At 35.5% G+C, this 24,084-nt stretch overlaps 2 protein-coding genes across 8 annotated transcripts in view; both read right to left on the bottom strand.

Annotated features, from left to right (window-relative positions):
- Positions 1–8,768, bottom strand: part of LOC118671252 (ATP-binding cassette sub-family A member 6-like) — a 59,990-nt gene extending 51,222 nt beyond the window's left edge. The window contains exons 1-3 of the mRNA XM_036339214.1: positions 5,915–8,768; positions 4,033–4,177; positions 2,429–2,665 (exon numbers count right to left, since the gene is read on the bottom strand). The gene's annotated coding sequence lies outside the window, so the exon portion shown is untranslated. The remainder of the gene's footprint in view (positions 1–2,428; positions 2,666–4,032; positions 4,178–5,914) is intronic.
- The window catches only part of ABCA5 (ATP binding cassette subfamily A member 5), a 60,485-nt gene continuing 41,676 nt past the window's right edge, over positions 5,276–24,084 (bottom strand). For 5 of the 7 annotated variants that reach the window (XM_036339206.1, XM_036339211.1, XM_036339207.1 and 2 more), the window contains 15 exons: positions 23,065–23,178; positions 22,524–22,658; positions 21,002–21,076; positions 20,049–20,140; positions 17,777–17,903; positions 16,038–16,152; positions 15,852–15,943; positions 14,896–15,071; positions 14,472–14,547; positions 14,267–14,361; positions 13,263–13,382; positions 11,997–12,146; positions 11,534–11,613; positions 10,427–10,482; positions 9,411–9,703 (listed from right to left, as the gene is read on the bottom strand). In XM_036339206.1, the coding sequence (XP_036195099.1) occupies positions 9,596–9,703; positions 10,427–10,482; positions 11,534–11,613; positions 11,997–12,146; positions 13,263–13,382; positions 14,267–14,361; positions 14,472–14,547; positions 14,896–15,071; positions 15,852–15,943; positions 16,038–16,152; positions 17,777–17,903; positions 20,049–20,140; positions 21,002–21,076; positions 22,524–22,658; positions 23,065–23,178 (1,611 nt within the window). In that variant the 3' untranslated portion in view covers positions 9,411–9,595. Of the gene's footprint in view, positions 5,982–9,410; positions 9,704–10,426; positions 10,483–11,533; positions 11,614–11,996; positions 12,147–13,262; positions 13,383–14,266; positions 14,362–14,471; positions 14,548–14,895; positions 15,072–15,851; positions 15,944–16,037; positions 16,153–17,776; positions 17,904–20,048; positions 20,141–21,001; positions 21,077–22,523; positions 22,659–23,064; positions 23,179–24,084 lie in introns of those variants that run through there. The other 2 variants (XM_036339209.1, XM_036339210.1) reach the window with 2 other exon arrangements.

The following is a 24,084-nucleotide window of genomic DNA, read 5'->3' as shown; positions in this document are numbered from 1 at the left end:
CATAGCAAATGAAAACCCAAGCATATGTAGCACATGTCAGATACAGGACACAGAAGCAGGAGCTGAATTTATTCTCCCTGCATAGCAGCATGCTTAAGAACATATCATAGCAGTTAGTGCAGGGTTCAAATTCTGGCTATGCCATAGCTGTGTGTCCCTGTATCGTCTATTTAACTTTTCTTCCTCAGTTTTTCATCCAAACAGCCCAGCCAACATGCCTCAGTGGTTGAACTAGACCTATGAACTAGGTACAGGGGTGGGCAAACTTTTTGACTTGAGGGCCTTAAGCTGGACAGAAGGAGCTGCAGCCGTGTTTCCCTACGTTGCCATGTTAACACCGCTGCTGGTGAAGGAGCGGAGGGGAGAGCAAGAGAATCCTCCGCTCTTTCGGCTCCGCGGGCCGGAGGATAGAACAGCCGAACGGGCCGGATCCGGCCCGCGGGCCGTAGTTTGCCCACGGCTGATACTAGGAGGTCACGGTTCAATTCTTAATCAGGGCATATGTCTGGATTGCGGGCTCGATCCCCGTGTGGAGTGTGCAGGAGGCAGCCGATCAATGATTCTCTCTCATCATTGATGTTTTTTTCTCTCTCTTCTTCTCCCGTCCTCTCTCTGAAGTCAATAAAAATGTATTTTAGCTAGGGGACTGTCTAGGGCGGGGGGATAAAATGGACACATATGTAATACCCTTTGTAATACTTTAAGCAATAAATTAAAAAAAAAAAAGAATAAAAAATAAATAAATAAGTAAGTAAAAAAAAATGTATTTTAAAAAACTGAGATAATTGTATATATGTATGGTTATTTGGAGGATTAAGTTCATTAATATAAGTTAATAGAACATTGCCTGGAAAATTGTAAAAGCTCAAAAAATAAAACACATCACAGCCACATTACTTGTTGCCAAAATGCCTCTCTCTCCTCCTTTTCCTCTTATTACCACTATTATCCCGAAACTCCACAGAGAAGACAAAAATCTATAAAGATACGTCAAGAATACAAGGCACACAGATATAGCAGCTAAGCTCATAATCAAAAGTTAACATGAAAGATAATCAGCAGACAAAAACAATGGGACTATTAGCAACCTCAAAAATTAAATAATAATAAATATTATGCCAAAGACTATAAAATATATAAAGTATTAAAGAAGAAAAACAGGAGACAATGAAAAGAAAAACTAATAGGAAAATAACCCATTAGAATTTATACGAATTTAACAAAGGATTAAAAAATTAAGCTTAAAAACTTAGTAGATAAGTTTTATAGAAGATTAGACACAACTGAAAAGAATATTAATAAACCATAAATATATCTGAAGAAATCATAAAATTTAGTGCAAAGCAAGAATAAAATGGAAAAATATTTGAGATGTTAAAGGATATGAAAGATAGAATGAGGTTGTCTAGAATATGTCTAGTAGGTATTTTTAAATGAGGAAAATAAAGAATAAGTAAAAAGAATGCTCAAGGATAAAATGTATGAAAATTTTCCAGAACTGAATTTTAATTCTAACGGGTCTGGGTATCACTGACCTTATCTATCTTTTTTACCTTTTTCACCCATTTGCCATTTTAACAATTTTAAGTGTACAAGTCAGTGACATTAATGACATTCACAATATTACACAACCATCATCACTATCTAGTTCCAAAACTTCATTACAGGAAACTTTGTAAGCATTAAGCAATCACTTCCCCATTTACCCCTTCTTCTTCTTCTTCTTCCTCCTGGCAACCACTCAACCACTTTCCATCTCCATGAATTTGCCAATTCTAGATATTTCATATGAGTGCTCATATTAATACAATATGCATGCCTAGTTTATTTCAAGAAAACTTTAGGTTATATTTCACCAGTTTAAAAAAAATCAAATGGATTGAGACATTGAAAATTCTGGGCAATGAGAATGGCCACTCATTTTACTTGCAACCATTAGTATGTTTTACCTAATTTGTTAGCTCTTTCATGGCACGTGCTTCTGTATTCATCCCAACAGGGTTTTGCACTGTTCTGCCTCAAACACTGCATGTTGCAAAGATTTATCAGTAAGCAACTGCTTGTGCCCTCTGCCTCCACCAACCTACCATCTCACTGCTGCTTCTGACTTGGCTTTCAGGTTGGCTTCTCTGCCAGTTGCTCTATCTTCTTTATCCATTCATTTCCCGAAGGATGCTTAAGCTGTTTTCACTCCTTGGCTATCATGAGTAATGCTGCAATGAACATGGGCATGCAGGTATCTTTTCACTATCCTGCTTTCATTTTCTTTGGCGATATACCCTGTAATGGAACTGCTGGAACATATGGTAGTTCTGTTTTTAATTTTCTGAGGACTCTCCTTACTCTTTTCCACTATGTACCAATTTGCATCATCCCCTCCAACAGTACACAGGAGTTCTCTTGTCTCCACAGCCTCAACAACACTTACCATCTTTTATCCACTTGACAATATAGGCTGACTTTTTCCATCTGGATTCCCGAACCCCATGAAATTAGTATAATTTCTATTCCCAGCCACTCGAGTATGGCTCTGACTTTTCTTTCTCAAGTCCCGTGTCCGGGATAGCTACTCCAGGTAGCGGGTACTGTGCATCACATCCCCAACTTCAGACAGCTTCTCTGATCCCCGTCTCAGTCTTTGGGATTTATATCCAGGTTCGATATCCTGCGGGGCCACAACACAAGCCGGAGCTTATTGCTCCGGTGGTGTTAAAGTGGTTTTGTTCTATTTTATCCAGAATTTCATGTGTTTGCAATGGGAGGAGGATCTGTGTTCAAAGGCATGAACTATGTGGGTGGAACTCTACGTATGGGTTTTATGGGATAAGACAAGCTGGGGCTAACCAGCTTCACACCTGCTTCATGGGAAAACAGCCCTCCTGAGGGATGAGAGCCCAGGCTGTTCCTAATGGAAGGCTGACCATAATTTGTACTATGGAAACAAGACCATAGCACATTTCATCCTATGTGTTGCTGACTGTACAAAGCTCAGCTCAGTCCAGCCAGCATGGCCGGGAGGTCACGGTTCGATTACCCATCAGGGCACTTGCCTGGGTTGCAGGCTCAATCCCCAGTGTGGGGCAAGCAGGAGGTAGCTAATCCAATGATTCTCTCTCATCACTGATGTTTCTCTCTCTCCCCCTCACCCTGCCTGTCTGAAATCAATTTTTTAAAAAAGCTCAGTTCATGCCCTGACCAGTTTGGCTCAGTGGCTAGAGCGTCGGCCTGTGGACTGAAGAGTCCCAGGTTCGACTCAGGCCAAGGGCATGTACCTTGATTGCGGGCACATGCCCAGTGGGGGGTGTGCAGGAGGCAGCTGATCCATGTTTCTCTCTCATGAATGTCTCTAACTCTCTATCCCTCTCCCTTCCTCTCTGTAAAAAATCAATAAAATATATATATATATATATATATATATATATATATATAATTTTTTTTTTTTTTTTTTTTTTAAATCTCAGTTCAAACAGAGACAAAACCAATCAAAAGCTTTGGCTCTCTGGAAACTGAACTGGGAAATACAGTGGATTCCACAATGTGCACCAGGAGGCAATGAAGCAGGAGGGACAATGTAGGCCATGGGGGAAGTTCAAGCCAGAAGTGAACAAAAGCTCTGAGTAAGGAAAAGCAGCAGGTTGAGAAAAGCCGTACTAAGCAGTGGATGCTAGAGCCAGTTGATTGGAGGGAGAAGTGAGTACTGATAAGCACAGCAGAAAAAGAACAGGTAATTTCAGGAAACTTAAATGTCTCATTCTTTGAATTAAGATCAAGAACAACACAATATATTATGCAATATATTTTGTTTGTTAATATCATGGTTTTATGAGAACTACTCATTCCATCATGCATACTTTAGGGACTTATCAGATACAGCAAAGACAGCTGCTTTAGAAAAACAAGGACTAAATGAATATAAATTTATACATCAACTATGCCTACATTGTACTTAATGTTCCATGGGGAACCAGGGGATATTCTATGAGTTGGGATAAGACTTTTTCTCTGATAATAAAGTCGGCTGAAGTTACTTACAAGACTGCTCTTGGGCAACTGCAAACAGATCTCTATACCCGCCAGCATCTTTATACAGAGGTCTCCACTGCGTGGTCAGGACACCATCCAGATGGTCTCACAACACATGGCTCTCTCAAGGCTGTGTCCTTGAAAATGGCTCTCACTGTGGGAACAATGGGCAGAATGTGCATTCCAAGGATAGGGACCAAGACAGGAGCCTCCAATTGTTTGTCCAGCACGGAGTCAACCAGCAGTCACATCTTCTTGATGACCTCCTCCAACCATATCCCATTTTTGCATTTATATCTTAAGAGAATTTGCTTTTGTATCATGTTACATTTCCCCTCCCCTAATATGACAAAACTGTTTATTTGGGTCACTTTTATGACATAATCACCTGTCAGCAGATGAAAATGCTCGGAAAATTGCCAGACTGCAGCTGCCAGCTTACTCTTTAAAGGAAGATCTGGGTTTTACGCTATATTAGTACTTAGTTACGTCACAGATAGCCCTTAATCCAGTGGTTCTCAACCTTGGCTGCACATTAGAATCACCTGGGAAATCTTTTTAAAATCCTGATTTCTGGGCCTCATCCTCCGGAAATTCTGTTTCTTTGTTATGGGGTGGGGCCACAACATTAGTAACAAAGAAACAGAATTTCCAGAGGATGAGGCCCAGAAATCAGGATTTTAAACAGATTCCCAGGTGATTCTAATGTGCAGTCAAGGTTGAGAACCACTGCCTTAATCAATTCCAATCATTAACTGAACAACCTAACCAGCACTCATTTCTTATCTCAAGTTATCAAAGCGTAAACTTTTGTGACCCAAGATGGCTCTTTTACTGGTAAATGTGTAACCTTAGGAAAGGCGTATATGTAAAAATAAAAAAAATAAAAATCACTTCCAATTACTGTATTGATACTTTTTGGACATTCTGTATTAATGCAAGTGTGGTAGTAGGCCTTCTTCTAACATGTAATTTTCTGTATGTTGTCTATTTTGAAGATGCTTGAAATTATTAAAGAATTGATTTGTTTAATTTAAAAGGTTTGGCTGGTTTGGCTCAGTGGATAGAGTGTTGGCCTGTGGACTGAAGGGTCCTGAGTCTGATTCCAGGCAAGGGCACGTACCTCGGTTGCAGGCCCCTCTCTCCTCCCCGGACCGGGCCCAGGTCGAGGCTTGTACAGGAGGCAACCAATCAATGTGTTTCTCTCACTTCGATATTTCCGTCTTTTCCCCTCTCTTCCACTCTCTCTAAAAATCAATGGAAAGAATCCTCGGGTGAGGATTTGAAAAAATAAATAAAATCAGAGGTGATTAATTAGATTTGCAGGAGGTGCTTAGATGCTTGGGAAGAAGCGGTTCATTAGATTTATAATCTTTTTTAAAATTTTATTTTTCAATTGCAGTTGACATACATTATATTAGTTTCAGGTGTACAACACAGTGATTAGACATCTACACACCTCACAAAGTAATCAGCCCGGTAAGTCTAGTACCCACCTGATACCAATACTATACATAGTTATGGCCTAAGTGTTTGAGAGAATCAAATTTATTCCAAAATTCTAAGAAAGTTGATAAGTATGTAAGTAGTATTAAATATTTGGAAATAATTTAATATGTTAAATATAATAAACACATTGACTCTGTACTTGAAAACAAAATTACTAACAATTATAGGTCCAGGTTTTTTCTTCATTTTTAATATGTGCCACTCATTTTCATTTCTCAATACTAAATAACAAAGAATTCATTTCATACAAAATAAAGGTTGTCTTAAATTTTCAGTTTTTAAAGCTTACTACTAATAATATAATCAATTTTTTTCATAAAGGGCATCATTGATAATTACTTACATACAACATGTTACGAATAAAAAATAAGTAAACTTTTACCTTATAAGAATAGCTGATATAAAAATTGTCCACCCAAGAATAAATTCTTTCATTTATGTTATATGTTCTTTCAGAAAAGAAAATAAAAAATCAATGTTAGCAATATTAAAAATACATTAAGGATAAGCATCTCTATTTTTTAAATAATTAATGCCTATTTACGCATTACATAAAAATACAGTATGGTATTTCATCAAATTCAGAGTACAATCAAAATGAAATATTGTGTGACCAACAGAACAATAAAAACAATGACCAATTACCCTAGGTAGAATTAATTGTGCTCCCATAAAAGTGTCAGTACCACTAGCAAAGTAGTTGTCATGTTATATCAAAGTTAGTTATATAAGGATCTATCTTCCACCTATTAGATTATAAAATCTTACAGGGCCAAAACTGATAGTTGTTCCTACCCAAAGAACCCATCGCTTGAAACACAGTTACTAATAAATTGTTGCATTAAATAATTCTGAAAATATTTTAATGATAAAAATCAAACTATTGGCTTAAGATAGCTTGCGTCAATGTAAAGGAAAAAATGCTGTTAAAGAAAACCTACAGCCTTTTACTAAGAACAAACTAGGGAAAAAAATTAAGATTTTTTAAAATGTGAAGTGTAAAGTACACTTACTCATGTTTTTAATTGTTACCAACGGCTTGATTCCTAAGTGCTAAAGACAGAGGGTTGCCTTATTAGTCAGTAACCAGTCACTGAGTGAAGTCCAGCCTTACTCTACTTTTAAAATTAACCATGGACAGAAAATATAAACTAGGTGATGAGTTTTTTCCCAACTTTGCCCATATGCATTTATATGTACTTATATTGTTATAAAAAACATTTTGAGATCCGTAATTTAAGGTATTTTTAAAGAAAGTAACATCTATAATAATAAAAGCATAATATGCTAATTAGACTGGACAAAGCTACTGCGGCGGGGGCCAAGCCCCTTGCATGTATTTCGTGCATCACGCTACTAGCATTCAATAAGATGAACAGTAAGCTGTAAATAAACATACATTCATATTTTAGTTTCTGTCTTCTTTTCTTCCCACCCTACTTACCCTTGTTTTCCTAAGGATTAGTTAAATTATACTTCTGAATAGGAAAAATTGTATTACTGTGAAAAAGGGAATAGAACATTCCTACAAATAATTTAATTCATGACCAAAATATTTGCTCTATGTAAAAACTAAAAAAATTAATTCAAGTACCTTTTAAAAAAATGCCTATAGGCACAAAATAATAGTAAAGAAACCGAACATAGTAGAAAAGAACATAATTGGCATAATCTCAACTTTCACTTTGCAGGGAAAAATTTTCCTTTCCATTGATCACACTTCACAGATGTTAAAGTGAAGGTGACCAAGTCAATATACAAAAGCAGGTGGTGTTCTGTATTAGTCATGCTCTGCTTTAAAATAACACATCTCTCTGGGTATGAAAACTACCTTTTCAGTCACTGTCCTAGTAAACCATAAATAGTTTTCTTCTTTACACTGTGAGTGTAACTGTTCAAGATAATGCATAGCTACAAATACCCATCCCAGAGACAAGTCCCTGGGTATTTATATGGATATTGGACGCTAAAAGATAGCTCTTTAAATTTATGACACCACTTAGCAATGGCTTGTTTAGTAAATGCAATGTACTATTTATTAATTTATCTACAAAGGTAACGATTTTCTTTCAAATGTGTCTGGAATTGTATTCATCATGCAGTACTTAAGTTTGGTACTAAAGTCCTAAAAGTAAGATTCTCAGATGAAGAATCCAAAAGCCTGGTGTCATGAAGCAAATGACTGTCACTTAATAATAAAAGATTAAAAACAAGTGCCAAATAAACCTTACAAGGAGAAATAAGTTAGCTGTGGGTCGTAAAACCCAGGCATAAACCGTGAGACGGCTCGGATTAGTTAGAAGACCTCTGAGATAGCTGGTAGAGTGGGCACCGTTAAGAATGTAGGCAGCAGTTACCAAAGCAGTGAAGGGAAGTATCAGTCTTGTACCTAGAGTCTAAAATCACAGATGTCTCATTACACAGTAGAGCTAAAAGTTCATTAAATTTTGTCTATTTTAAGTAGTTAATAATTTCATTAAAGGGTTTGGCTATTTAAAGTAATTCCAATTCTTCTGTTTTTGTCATTATCACACTTCCAATATATTAGCTTTGGCAAAGTTAATACTTTCATTCATCTGGCTGAAATATAACATCAACTCGTATTACTTGTACTATATTTTACCAATAGTCCATATATGGGTTCTACAAGGACGTATAGTTGACCCTTGAACAACACGGGTTTGAACTGCGCGGGTCCACTTATACGCAGATTTTTTTTTTTTTTCAATAAATACGCATGGTACTGTGAATGCATTTTCTCTTCCTTATGATGACTTTCTTAACATTTTCTTCTCTCTAGCTTAATTTATGGTAAGAATACAATATATGATATACAAAATATGTATTAAATGGCTGTTAACATTAACGAGAAGACTTTCAGTTAACAGCAGGCTCTTAGTTAAGTTTCTGAGGAATTAAAAGTTATACATAAATTTTCAACTGCGTGGGGGTGGGGGATGGGAGGATGTCGGCACTGCTAACCCCCACGTTGTTCAAGAGTCAACTATTTTCTGAGATTACATTAACCATGACCTTACTCCAACTCTGACAGACTGCAATTCTGGCTTCTTTGTATGTATGAATTTTACTATAAGCAAAAGAAATGTAACTTCAAATACCTAAGTTAGCTATGTCTACAATCACCTAACACAGTGGTTCTCAACCTTCCTAATGCTGCGACCCTTTAATACAGTTTCTCATGTTGTGGTGACCCCCAACCATAAAATTATCTTCATTGCTACTTCATAACTGTAATTTTGCTACTGTTAGGAATCGTAATGTAAATATCTGATATGCAGGATGTATTTTCATTGTTAAAAATTGAACATAATTAAAGCATAGTGATTAATCACAAAAACAATACGTAATTATATATGTGTTTTCCGATGGTCTTAGGCGACCCTTATGAAAGGGTCGTTCAACTCCCAAAGGGGTCGCGACCAACAGGTTGAGAACCGCTGACCTAACAGAACAAGGTCTCATTTAACTTACTATGATTGATGAGTGCCACCTAGTGGGTGTCACTTCTCACAAACTTCTATCTGCAATGAGATTGTTTAACTTTTCAGGATGCCAAATTTCACTCAATGTTTCTTTTAGAAATTAAAAAGGAGAAGCAAGAAACTTTTGATTTATGTTTCTTTTCTATGTATTTTTATGTATTAGTTTCTGATTTCGTTTGGGACATTACATATTTATGTAACAGGATTAAATAAACTGAAAAATAAAGATACTTGTTCAAAATAAAATTATCCTACCACTACTTTAAATCATACATTTAGAAGCACTCTTTTTGAAAGGTAAAAAAAAAAGTCAATATTCAATTTTACATACAGACTATAGTTCAATATACTTCAGATATAAACATGCAGTTTCAATAAATTACACATAAGTTTTATTTGAAGAAAAGAAAAACATACAACCACAACATTTCAATTAAGAAACTTAGGAAAATTCCAAGTGCTTTCATGGTTCTTCAGTTACCATTCAAATAACATACTTTCTTTTTAAACCAAAGTTAAAATAAAGCATAAATTCAGTAAGCAGATTGAGCAATACAAATTCAAAATACTACTCTGTCTTCCTGGGTTCTTTCCCACCACAGTGTGCTGTTTAAAGTTCCACAACTATTATCTTCTTCCTCTTGTTCCTTAGTGAGTTCAACAAAAACCTAGACGAAAGTAAATAAATAAATACAGTATGCTGTATCTCTATTACCTCAAAGACTTCTTAACTAAATCAGAAACAGTATAAGGCTATATATAGTTGCATTAACAACTCAAGTATCAAAAGATTTATTACTATTAATATGTTTAAACAGAATAATCTCCATTTATCACATACAAAGATAAATATTTTGGAGGATTAATGAATTAGTTATTTTTTAATTTATTTATGTAGCACTGTCATACAAATAATTTATCAATATTTAAGCCAGTGGTTCTCAACCTTCTGGCCCTTTAAATACAATTCCTCATGTTGTGACCCAACCATAAAATTATTTTCGTTGCTACTTCATAACTGTCATGTTGCTACTGTTATGAATCGTCATGTAAATATCTGATATGCAGGATGGTCTTAGGCGACTCCTGTGAAAGGGTCGTTCGACCGCCAAAGGGGTCGCGACACACAGGTTGAGAACCGCTGATTTAAGCAATGTAATTTGATATGCTAATGTAAAATAACCATCATCATGACCCACTTACTTTACAAAAAACTCAGCTATTCAAAATAAGCAGATGGAGCACTTAGTTATTTAAAATCATACAAAGTTCAGGAATATTGTATAAAATTTGTCTCTGGTTCATAAACTCCCTCCAATGTAACTCTAAATAATTAGATATTAGACACTTTCTTCTATAAAATAATTTTTTTAAGTTTAACTTTAAAGTACCTGTTCCAATGTTGCTTGAGAAAAGCTATATTCTTCAATGGCAAAAGTGTGTTTAGCTATTAAAATATGAAAACAATATTTTACTTATTAGTATTTTAAAGAATAAAAATGGCAGTAAGTACTAAGTGGCTATCTTTTTTAAAAAAACATAATCTCTGTAATTAATTCATTTAAATTTGAAGCTACCAGAACATGTTATTTTCTTTATCTTGCTTCATTTCTCTTCTCCAGCCAAAAAATTCCTCATGGGCTAAGCACAATATGTTTAATATTACTTGCCTCTTTTTGCCTTTTCCAAGCATCTCCTTTGTACTTTATCTTCTTCCTCTTTATTCCTCTTTTCATTTATTTTTATCTCTATGCTCTATTTCCAATTCTCATTGCCTTCTTGAACTAGATTCATACATCCATATACTTTTTAAAAATACTTATTTCAGCTCTTTTTGCATCTAACACCACATTTTCAGGTTTTCTATTCATTCTTTTAATTATTCCTAAGTAGTTCAGGTGATCTCTTTAATCATAAAGAAATCACCAGGAAATACAGGCTGTTTCATAGTTATAAATACCATAAAATAACCTGCATCTGAATACTTGCCCCATCCAGGAGCTTACTACTGCCCTCTACTGCCACCAGCGTATCTCTGTCCATTTATTTTAAAAAGGTTAAGATTCAATTAAGCTTCTGTAAAGCTTTTAGGAATGCCCACCCTCCTGCACCATGAATTTTCCTCTCCTCTCTCCTGATGCAACTGAAGTCTTGCTACCATTTATACTTCTATGGCCCAATATGAAGAAGGGATTCAAGAAACTCAAAGCTCCCACTTCTAGATTGACTTGTGAGGGCTAATTAAGCTGAACTTTATCATAGACGCAATGTGAAAAACTGTAGTTATATCTATCAAAATAGGAAAAGGTTCATCCTGCAATATTGGTGATCTACCAAATCCCAACAGTATTAGTACTTACCAATATCTTATATTAAATTAATAAAAAGCTACCTGCCTATTTACCATGGTTTTTATAATAAACTGAGTCCCAACTTCTAAATTTTTAAAATAAAATTCTTTTATAATTTGAAAGCTATGTTCTTCAGATATTACTTACCTTCTTCCAGCTTAGAAAAAGACTGTGAAAGGGACTGAACATCTTCCTTAGGAATTTTAAAAGCCAAAATTGAAGAAAAACTGAAAACATAGATAAGATAAAATATAGGAAAATTTTAAAATTATTATTACTGTGTTCTGAAGCTAAAGTTCAAAATATTTGAAGTTCAAAAGTAAATGCCAATAACTTATTCTGACATTTATTTAGATAAAAATTGTTTGAAATCTTGAAATTTTCCATGCAAATGAAATAACTCTCATTACTACTAAATAACAACTTTAAAAGTTTAAGTAGTATCATATATTGAAAGATCTAACACTAAATTAGATATCAAACTCCAATCATTCGACTACATTAAACCCAATATTATTCCAATACAGATTTTTTTCCCTAATCCTTAACACAGCAACACATTTTTATGATTACTCCACAAAAAATATAATTCAATGTTTAAAATCTTTACCTTTCCTGACGGCTTGCATTTGGGAAAATATACTGGATTTCTCTTTGAAGTCGGTCTATTTCTAAGTTTTCTATCCAATCCTTTAATTTAATTTCCAAAAAGTAACCTTTTCCAAATTTACTCTTTAGATGCTGGACTGTTCCAATACATCTGCAGTAATGAAAGGTCAGATATAAAATAGCTTGACAGTTTAAAAAAAAATGGTTTCTCAGCCAAAAAATGATTTAAATAAAATTTTTATGAGGGAATACTTTTAAATTTATAGAAAAGTAGCAAATATTCAGAGCCTTCAAGCACCCCTCCCCCAGTTTCAGTGTCCCTAATATTATCGTCTTACATCACCATGGCGCATACGCCAAAGTCAGGAAACCAGAATTGGCGTACTACTATTAACGTTACTTGACTTTATATTGCACTCGTTTTTCCACTAACGTCCTTTTTGGTTCCAGGATCTATCCAGGATACCACATTGCACACGGCTGTCAGGGCTCCTTAGTCTCCACTGGTCTGTGACAGTGTCTTACTCCTCCCTTCTTTTTCGTGACTTCTGGGAGTTTTGAGAAGAACTGGTCAGGTGTTTTAGTGGAACGTCCCTCAATTTGGAGTAGTCTGATATTTTTCTCACACTTAGACTGGGGCTACAGGTGTTTGGAGAAAATATCACAGAGCTTAAGTACTTTGCTTATCCCCTCATATCAGGCAGTCCATGACATCCACGTGACACTGTCTGGTTAAAGCAGCGGTACTTCCCAGGTTTCTCCGCTGTGACGTTACCACCTTCCCCTTCCGTACATTGGAAGAAACTGCCTAAATCTCCCACACTTGGGAGACGGGGGATTAAGCTCCCCCTCCTAGAGGGGGTAGTATCTACAGATTTATGTGAAATCTTTCTGTAAGGAAGATTTGCCTCTTCTCCCACATTTATTTATTTATTCAATCATTTATTTACATGAGTATAAATTCATGTACATTTATTTTATACTTTAGGTTATAATCCAATACACTGCCTAATAATTTTTGAAATAACAGACATTACACCTGAAAATAACATTCCAGATTGTTGAATAATTAAGCCAATTCCAAATGCAAAGCAGCTAGCCTTATTTTGGGGAAAAATTACATATTTCCCAGTAATTCTATACAAAGCCAACTGATTCAAAAAATCAAACAAGAAAAATTTTTTTGACATTTTTACATGATGACATTTTTACATGATGACATTTAAAATCCACCCCATATCCTCCAAATGGCTGTTCGGATATGTACCTTAACTGCCCAGCTATCATGATAGCCACTCGGTCACAGACAGCCTCTGCCTCTTCCATGTAATGAGTGGTCAGAATAGCAGCCCGCTTCTTGTTTTTAAATGCAGTTCGAATTGCTCGCCTACAAAACAGAAAATAAAAAAGGAGGAAAGTATCTGAATGTTAATGAAAAATTCCCCGTGTTTTAAAAAAATCCAATTATTTGATTAGAGTAATTAAAACATCAAATTTCACTTTCTGGAGTTATTATATTTTGCCCAACTATGATTTTTCTATTCCAATTTATTTTTCCCTTATTTTTAAAAGCCTGTAGAAAAGAAATTTCATGATTTCAAATGTTTCTATGCTTTAAAAAATGAATTATGATCTCATTCATATGTGTACTCTAATGGACAAAATGAATGAATGAACAAAATAGAGACAGACTCATAGAGTAGGCTGACAGCTGTGGCGGGGGTGCTGGTAAGGGCTGGGATTGAGGGATTGAGCAAAAAAGAAAAAGAGAGAGAGATGCCGAAACCGGTTTGGCTCAGTGGATAGAGCGTCGGCCTGCAGACTGAAAGGTCCCAGGTTCGATTCCGGTCAAGGGCATGTACCTTGGTTGCGGGCACATCCCCAGTGGGGAGTGTGCAGGAGGCAGCTGGTCGATGTTTCTCTCTCATAGATGTTTCTAACTCTCTATCTCTCTCCTTTCCTCTGTGTAAAAACTCAATAAAATATATATTAAAAAAAAAAAAAAGAAAAAGAGAGAAAGAACTCATGGACACAGACAGCACTGTGATGACTGCTGGGAGGAGGGGAGTGGGAGTAGGAGGAAGCCAATCAATGATGTTTTTCTCTCACTGATGTATCTATCTTTCTATCCCTCTCCCTTACTCTCTCTCTAAAAATCAATAAAAACATTAAAAAAAATAAAACCATTAGTTATAATAAAATAAACTAATCTTTTATTCTAACGTAGGATACAGTACAATGTGTCTCGAGTGCCTTTACAGTTATACTCACCACATATGCTGTTTGGCCTTAGGATCCATACCTGTGGATGGTTCATCTAGCAAAGTAATTTGAGGGTTCCCCAGCATACTTAGAGCAAAACACAACTGGATGGAAAGAAAATGGGGGGGACTTCAAAGCAAGAAATTTATCATCACAGTATCAGGCACTAAACTATCAATAAAACATACACATATTTGTTGTTTGAAAAAAGTACCTTTCGCTTGATTCCTGCAGGTAGTTTCTTTATAGTTTTCTGAAGATGTTCTTTCAAATCAAGGGCATTTGTTATTCTGCAAAACAGATAATGTACTGTTTGTGATCACTGACATTCTTTTTTCTAGAAAACTCAACTTCCTAAAATTACACCTCCAATTTACATCATTTTAAACAAATTAACATTTTGATTGAAAGATTCACTTTAAATTAAGCTTCATGATAATTATAGGTAATTCATTCTGTAATTAGAAGTAGAAAAATTGCCTTTTCATTTCCATAGCTATATAATTTGGTAAAGAATACATGAAAAAGTCATGACCATTTTCTATGAAAATTATGATATATGGAAATGCCTGTTATAAAATTTTTAAAATGTGAAATGTAAACTTTTTTCCAGGTAACAAAAAGATTCTAAATTTTACCGATTTGTGACTTCCTTTATGTCACTCGGACTCATTCCTTTCACAGCTCCATAAATTTCAAAATGTTCTTGCAGTGTAATATCTGGCCACAATGGGTTTATCTGAGGACAGTATCCCATACACTTAACGGAATCATCCTCTTCGGCTGGATCTAAAGAGTGATCTCCTAAAAATACCTACAGATATACAAACCAATTTAAATCACTATTTTTGCCTAATTTACATTATGAAAGAAGTGGCAAATGAATTAATTCAAATTCCTTCCTAGAGGTGGGGTAAGATTTTTTACTCCATTCGATGAAGAAAGGGCATAGATAGCTAAATCAGAGTTCAGTGACATGGCCAGCCCCGATTTTAACTAGAATGATTGGGGGTCTCAAAGGAAGGAGATATTTGAGCTAGGGAGGTAAAGCAATTTTGGTCACTGGGATTTCTATGGGGTAAGGAATGACTAACATAAAAATAACTAAGGCAAAAAAACACAAAGAAAAGAGTGTGTCTGGCATTTTCCAGGAAAGCAATGAGCCAGTGTGGCTGGTATGAAGTAAGCAAGGGGGAGAGAAGATAGGATCAGAGCAGTTTTGCGAAGTTTCCACAAAGTGGTGAATGATGTGCTTATAATCAAAGACTAATTGATGGCAGCATCAGAACTAGCTCCCGTATCTCCTTAAGGGAATACTATTGTTTTCCATTAAGTTGGTGGGCTAATCACCCATGCATGTAATAATTATAAAAGCAGAAATAATATAAATGTACATGTGCCTGCATGTATGTCACGAAAATTTTACTATGTATATTATTTTCATAGGTAACCAAAAAGATCACAATTTTATACTAAAATTTTAAGATTAAAAATGTAATATTTAAGCATTAATATACTAACTTGTCATTAAAAAAATTTATTTTAATGCAATACAAATCATAGTCAACATATACCACACCCTTGTATATCATACCTGGCCTGAAGTTGGTTCAATATCACCAACCAGAATATTGATAACTGTGCTTTTGCCTGCACCATTTGGGCCCAACAGTCCCAAGATCTCTCCTAAAGGAATTGAAAGAAAAATCATCAAATCAAATTTAAAACGGAAACTACTCTTTTGAAAATGTTACTGAGGGAAAAAATAATAAATACTAGCCTTTTTTCACACAGAATGAGATGTGTTTAGTTGCCACTTTCTTGACTCTTCTTGTAAGAAAATCTTTCTTGTTATCATATTCTTTATGCAAATTGCTAACCATAATGGCTGGTTTCTAACAAAGGAAACAAGATTTTTAAAAGAGAGTTATAACTCAGAAACCTATCCTGACATAACACAGGCTGCACACACCTCATGTCCATATCATAAGAACTATATTTGAAAATAAAGAGTATTGTATAAATAAATATCCATTTGTTACTGAAATTATGACATTCAAAACTAAGTGCATGATGGCACAGTGGCAGCCAGAGCAGACGGGGGATGGCCGCGCGTCCCCAGCAGCGAGCGAGGAAGCCCAAGAGCCTGGAAAGTTTTTTGAGCCATGAGGGATACAGTACTTAGGTCAATATTGTTTCACCATGCTTCAATACATCAGATGTGCTCAGTGCAACTGAGTCTTGGTGAACAGACACGGGGACCCGCAGAAAGCAGTATAAAGAAGGCCCAACACACGGTTATTCATAAAGCTTTGACTGAATCTATGCTTCCCAATCCAATTCAGAAACCATCCAAAAGTAATAATAATGGCCCAGGTAATAGAAATCCAACTGCAGAATTTAATTGGCCTCCTATGGAAAGGGGAGAGCTTGTCAACTATAGGCCATTAGATCCCAAGCCTTTCTCAAATTACAGAACTAGTTGCAACTTTGGGGCATGCACAATCAGAGGACTTCTCAAACTCGTATGTTTATACACATTATAAATCTTCTAAAAATGTGTGTAAGGTATAGCATTGCCCATACTTTTTTGGTCATAGAGCCTATGCTAATGAATCACGTGTGGACACAGAACAAAAGTTAGGAAATGCTGTCTTACATGATTTGCTCAAGATCTTAACAACTAGTTAAAAGATGGTTACTTTCATTCAGGTTGGCCAGGAATATCAGAGACACCCAGTGAAGAGTCTTTGAGACAAATAAGCCATGGGATGATGACTGCACTTAAGAATATTTTGGAAAATAGAAAGTCAGGATTTTTAGGAGATGCATCTTTGAACTGCCAGTGGAACTGCAATTACATCTGAAGTTACTCTGATTGACTACATCAATTTAAAAAGTAGTATTTCAAATGACACAGTAGTATTCTTATTGTTTTTAGTTGGCTCAATTAATCAAATAGTGATTTAAAAAAACACGTGTCTGCAATGCTACTCTCTTAGAAGAGAATAGCTTTCATTGGAAAAAAAGAGGGGAATCTATTTTCTGTAGTCGTATAGGCTTAGAAAATGCTGAATCAAGGGAAGATTGAAAGTTTTCTTACTGTAGAATTTCTCAGAGCTTTCACTTTTTGACTTTTGTGAATATTTTACCATTTGATTTTTTGTACTACTCTTATATATTTCAAAATGTTTTAAATTGTAAACATCATGCCATCTTCGTATTTCAGCACCCAATCTGCCCTCACCAGTTTCATGTATATTTTTTCAGTATATTCTCGGCGATATATGTGTTCATTTACTTTAAGAAAGAATCATTCTGTAACAATAATCTGAATCTTTTTTTTTTAATATACCTTAAGACCATTCAAAAAAAGTAAGTGGATAAAAATATTTTTTTCATAGACTTCTTTTTCAGATTGATTCATATAGAAAGAAAATATTTTCCAGATTATTTTCCTATGCATGGGGAACTGATCATTGCATATTTAAGATGACTTAACAATAAAGACTAAATTACCTCTTCACAACACTGGCAACTCATCAACTCTCTGACCTTTAGTCTTTCAGCTTTGACATCTTCATCTTCACCCTCATTGTTTGGTGGTTCTGGAAACTTCCTATTTTTGGGCTTTGTTGAAAGGGTCCTAAATATATCAAGGTAGTAGATTTTCAAATAATTAAAATAGTAAGAAATTCATGTACTACATAGAGAAAAGAATGAAAAAATATACCAATATGAGATCTGTGGTTATCTCTGAAAGATGGAATTAAAGAGCTGTTTTTTCATTCACTGGTACTTAGGTGATGTTTTCTAAATTCATTCACTTATCAATATTATTTATGACCAGTATGCGTTGGGCACTACTTCACACAAAGATAAAAACGACCACAAAGAAAACTTCACTCAAACGATTTACAGTCTGGGTGTAAATAAGCTTGCCCTGACATCCAAACCCACAGAAATGCCACAAAGGTAGGCAGAGGAAAGAGTGCTTCCAAAGAAAATCTGACTTTTAGTTGTTAGTACTAAGGTAAAAAGGAAAATAGGATTCAACATGTTGAAAACGATGGAAAAACAGAAAAGAATGAGAAAGAAGTCAATCACATTAAAGGCTGCAGATTAAATAACCTGAGCCTACTTGCCAAGATGAAGAGGGAGTCATTAGTTATCTTATAGAAAATAGTACCGATAGAGGGAAGAAACACATGAATCACCAGGGAAATGCAAATGAAAACCATAAGGAAACACCACTTCAGACCCACTAGAATGGCTAAAATAAAAAAAGATAAACAGTAAAAAATACTGGCCAGGATGTGAAGGCAACAGAGCTCTCAGGCATCCCTGAGGGCAATGTACAGTGGTCTCCCCTTTCAGGCAGTTTTGCTTTCTGCAGTTTCGTGCACCTATGGTCAACTACATTCCAAAATCATCAAATGGAAAATTCCAGATATAAATATGCATAAGTTTTAAATTTCATGCTGTTCTGAGTAGCGTGATGAAATCTCACACCATCCCAATCTGTCTCACTGGAGATGTGAGTCATCCCTTTGCTATCAAATCGACTATTTCAGTATCACGGTGCTTATGTTCAAGTAAATCTTATTTTACTTAATAATGTGCCCCAAAGCACAAGAGTAGCAATGCTGGCAATTCAGATAGGCCAAAGAGAAGTCCAAAAGTGCTTCCTTTAAGTGAAAAGGGCGGGCGCCCGGATAGCTCAGTCGGTAGAGCATGATACTCTTAAGTGAAAAGGTATGTATGTATAGGAAAAAAAGCACAGGACACACATTGGGCTTGGCACTATCCATGATTTCAGGCCTCCACTGGGGGGTCTTGGGAGTGGATTCCCCACAGATAAGGGGAGACTAATGTAAGATGGTGCAACCACTTTAGAAAACAACAGTTGTAAGTTCTTCAAAAGGTTAAACATACATTAACCATGTGACTCATCAATTCCTTTCCTAGGTATCCACTCAAGAGAAATGAAGATATGTCCATACAAATACCTGAGCACAAATGTTCATAGTGGCATTATCCATGATAGCCAAAAAGTGGAAACAACTCAAATGCCCATCAACTGATAAACAGAGAAAGTGTGGTCTAATCATAAAATGTATTATTACTTAGCCTAACAAAAGGAATGAAGTACTGCTACATGCTATAACATGGATGCACCTTCAAAACAGTATGCTAAGAAAAGGGAACCAGACAAAAAAAGACTATGTATTGTATAATTGCATTTATACGAATGTTCAAAGTTGGCAAGTCTATTATTTGGAGACAGAAAGTAGATTAGGCCCTGGCCGGTATGGCTAAGTTGGTTGGACATCGTCCCATTGCACCAGGAGGTTGCTCGTTAGATTCCCAGTCAAGGGCACATGCCTGGGAAAAATAAAAAGGAAACAAAAGGAAAACAGGGCCTCCATTCAAAACAATTTACAGTCTGGGTGTAAATGAGATTTCCCTGAGTATATGTAGAGGGCTAATGTTCGAACCCACAGAAACACCACAAAAGTAGCAGGAGGCAGCTGATGGGTGTTACACTCTCACATCAATGTTTCTCTCTCTCTTTCTCTTTCTCTCTCTCTCTCTCTCTCTCTCTCTCTCTCTCTCTCTCTCTCTCTCCCTTTTCCTCCCCTCCCCCTCTCTAAAAATCAGTAAGTAACTACTAATGGGTACAGGGCTTCTTTTGGAGTAATAAAAATGACCTAAAATAAGATTATGGTGTAGTTGCACAACTCTGTAAATATGCTGAAAAACATTAAAACTTTAAAAAAATTTAACTGACCTGAAAAAGGGATCCTTTCTTATTGATCTGCCTCCATATTTTTTCTCATAGTACCGTAAGAGGAAAATCCATAGTACACACTGCAGGTAAGGCTATAAGAAGAACACAGAACAACAGCTCATGACTGAATCTCTTTTTTTTCTATCAACAGAATAAAGACCACATACATAAGTTTCCTTACCAACACCAAAAAAGTTAACCACAATTTTTTTGCACGTCTTATCAGCTAAAAATAGATTTGATTATAAGCCAAGGAAGATTTTTAGTAAGAAAATCCTTCACATATTTTTCTATCTCTATACATTTTATTTCTATCTCAGTAAAGTTTATTGGTTGTCAGCTTCATAAAATACAAAGAAAAAAGGAAGCTTTGTTTGTGACTGTAAGGAAGCCAGAATCATAATTAAACAGAATTAACATGAAAAGCCAAGGATGTTAAAATAGATACAGTCAGTGAATAAAAGGTAGGACCTTCAAATTCACATTAGCTAGTATTAACACGCTTGACTTTTTATGCAAGAGGATATAAACTAAGAGTTAAAATCATACAACCAAACTATTCATTCTTTTTTTTTTTAATCCTTAACCAAGGATATGTTTTTATTGATTTTTAGAAAGAGGAAGAGAGGAAGAGAGCAAAAGACAGGGATCAGTTTTGTTCCACTCACACCCAACCGGAGATCAAACACACAACCTAGGTATGTGCCCTGACTGGTAATAGAACCCGAAAGCTTTTGGTGTATGGGACCATGCACCACCCAACTGAGCTACCTGGCCTTGGCCCAACCCAATGATTATTTTCTTTTTTTATTCACAACTTAAAAAAAAATCTTTATTGTTGAAAATATTACAGATGTTCCCGTCCCCCCCAACTGACCCTTTCTAGCCCACACCTGCCCCCTCGCATTCTCAAGGTAGCATGCTAACAAAGAAACATTTTTGTCATTTCTTACCGATATAACCGCCACCAAAAGCCTATCCCATGGGTCATAGGTTTCCTCATTTTTTCGAATATTCTTCCAAGAAATCTAAGACAGAAATTATTGAAAACGTATATGCTGCTGTGATGTTGGGACATGACATTTGATCTTTGACCCTGGTACCTAGCACACAGCTTCTAAAACCCTTAGAATTTCCTGAGTGTTAGAGGTGACAAGAGTATCTTTTGTTATTTAAAAAAAGCCCATTTCCATCTAGGCCAGGTGACTGTTGGAGGATGACCAATCAAGTGATTAGAAGGCTGGAACTTTCTGTCCCATCCATCCACTAACCCCTCGGGATGGGAAAGGAGTCTGGAGATTAAGTCATACGCCATCAGTAATGGAACTTCCATAAAAAACGTAAACAGGGGTTCGAAGAGCTTTCGGGTTGATGGGTGCATCCAAGTGCTAAGAAGTGGCACACTCCAAACTCCACAGGGACAAAAGTTCCTGCACCTTGGCATCCTTCTGGACCTCACCCTGTGTATCTCTTGACCTGGCTGTTCATTTGTATATCTGTTATGCTGAACTGGTACTAGGAAATCGTGTTTCCCTGAGTTCTGTAAGCCATAATAGCAAATTATTGAGCCTGAGAAAGGGTCATAGAACCATGGGGTTTGTAGCCAATTCAGACAGAAGGATTAGTAACAGGGGACCCACAACTTGTAATTGGCATCTGAAGTAGGGGAAGGGGGACAGTCTTAAGTGTTGAACCCTTAAACTGTGTAGTCTGTGCTAACTGCAGGTAGTTAAGTATTGCTTTATGTGAGGAAAATTCCCACACATTTGGTTTCACAAGTGTTGTCATAGTTTTATTTTAGCTGCAATGTGTAGAAATATTTGGATTAAAGTGTGTGTGGGGGGGAGTATTTTGCTCAGCAAACATGTATTCTGTATAAATAAGTTGGCTACTATTAATAGCTATGATTTGTACTTAGATTAAATTTTCCCCATCCCAAAATGTGGGGAGATATAAAGGGGTGGGGGGGGGGTAAAGAGATTAGTGAGTAGAATGAATCAGCAGTCATCCTACATCAATAATTCATCAAATTCTTTTTAATCACATGGAATTTTTTCCCCCAACTATCTGGGCTTAATAAAACTAACCTGTGGTGTTCTTTTTCTTTGAAAAAAATCTCCACTTTATGTTCTCTTATCCCTTTATAGGACAATACATTATTAAATCCTTGAAAAACTCCCCAAATACTAACTGAAGTCAGATCATACTTATAATTTATGTACATATGCCATTTGGAGCATCACAGAACATGTATTGGACATAGCCATTCTCCTTTGAAACTTTAAGTTTAAAAACATGCTTAAAAGATTCCATAGTGATTTTTAAACTGCTTCATTAATAACATTTAAATCAAGTAGTAGCAGCTAACATGATGTGTTTTTGTTTTTGTTTTACTATTTTCAATACAAGAACTAAGACCTTAAAGATTAGGTACGAGTTATGCTTTTTAAACATTAAAACACCTAACAGACCTACCTTTATGAAACAAATCAGACAACCTAGAAGCGGATAGACTGGAATGACTATGCAAAAGGTGTAATGGAGAACAGCTGTAACTGTGTGTCCAATAAAGAAACTGATTTCGGTGATGGCAATGCAAGCCAACGCTGTCTAAAAGAAAAAAAAAAAAGAAAAGAAAGCAAATGAAAAGTATTTAGAAATTTTATACCCAACATTAACTATATTTTCAATCTTCTAGTAAAACATGGAGCCACAGATGATACTTAGCCAGGAAGCGCAGGTACACTGGTACCAGCTGCTTTTAGCTGGCTTCCTTGCCATGCAGTTGTTAAATGCTTTCAGTATCACCCATCCCTTCAAGGGGTAGATGATGCAGAAGACAAGCATATAGTCAGTAAGATGCTGCCAGCTATCTATCTAACCCTGTACTTACAATAGATACAGTAACATTTTAATGCTGAAAGAGCTCATGACTCTCTTTTCTCTGGTATAAAACATGAGTTTCAAATAAGCTGCTATGAAAAGTTGAAATGAAATAATATAAAGTGTAACTTACCACAGAATAGATAAAGGACCAAACTTCTTTTGTATTTAAAATTTTCTTAAAAGTGAAAGAAGTAATATAGGTAAACAGAATAACTGATGGAACATAACCAATAAGACAAAAAACCTGTAAAACAAAAATACAAAATTTTATATAAAAATGTGAATAACTAGAAATACATAAATATAAATTACCAGTAATACTAAAATATTATGGAATAATTATTCTTCAAATTTTCTTGCTCTACAAATCATTCCACAAACTAAGTGTGGTTACTTGAGGAGTTACCATGCACATTGCTCCTACATCAAGAAACTCAGGCTTTTAACTAATTAACACAATCCTGAATAATTAATTTAAACTGAAAGTTTTCTTTGCCAAGAAAAATACTCTTATTTAAAAAAAACCCCACAGGTTAGCTGGTTAAAATTTTTCCTCAATGAGCTATTTTAATATATAGCTATCATTTTAATATATAGCACTTAGTGCATTTTATACATTTTTAAGGAAAATATAAGGCATAAATTGAATTACAACTTTTTCTCAACTATTAGCTACCATTTTAAGATACAGAACTTAATGCATTTTGTAATTTTTAAGGAAAACATTTATTAATTTATAAGGCAGAAATTAACATGTAAGATCAGTATGATCTCTGGCAAAACAGGGTTTACTTTCAGCAACTCCGACCTCACCTGGCGTTTTCCTAGTATAAATCATTCATATAAAGAGGTTTAGTAAGTCATGTACATGTGAACATGAATACGAACCATACTTTTCCTTAGGATTTTAAACCACATTTTAAATTATGAAATAAAAGAGCTTCCTTGTGAAATTATTTTCAGTCATAGAGACAAGGAAGACATTTTAAGGAAGGACTGTTTGAGTATTTCTAATTACACATAAGTAGGTAGTCTACATAAAAGACTACTTCAACGTCAAGGAATTATTTTATAATGGTAGTAAGTCATTGCTTTTAAAACTTATTTATAGCAATAGAAATCGCATTGATTACAGGTATCATCCTATATA

The sequence above is a fragment of the Myotis myotis genome, unplaced genomic scaffold (genome assembly GCF_014108235.1).
Source record: "Myotis myotis isolate mMyoMyo1 unplaced genomic scaffold, mMyoMyo1.p scaffold_m19_p_17, whole genome shotgun sequence".
NCBI classification, from domain to species: Eukaryota; Metazoa; Chordata; class Mammalia; order Chiroptera; family Vespertilionidae; genus Myotis; species Myotis myotis.
This window is presented reverse-complemented; position numbering and strand designations above follow the sequence as displayed.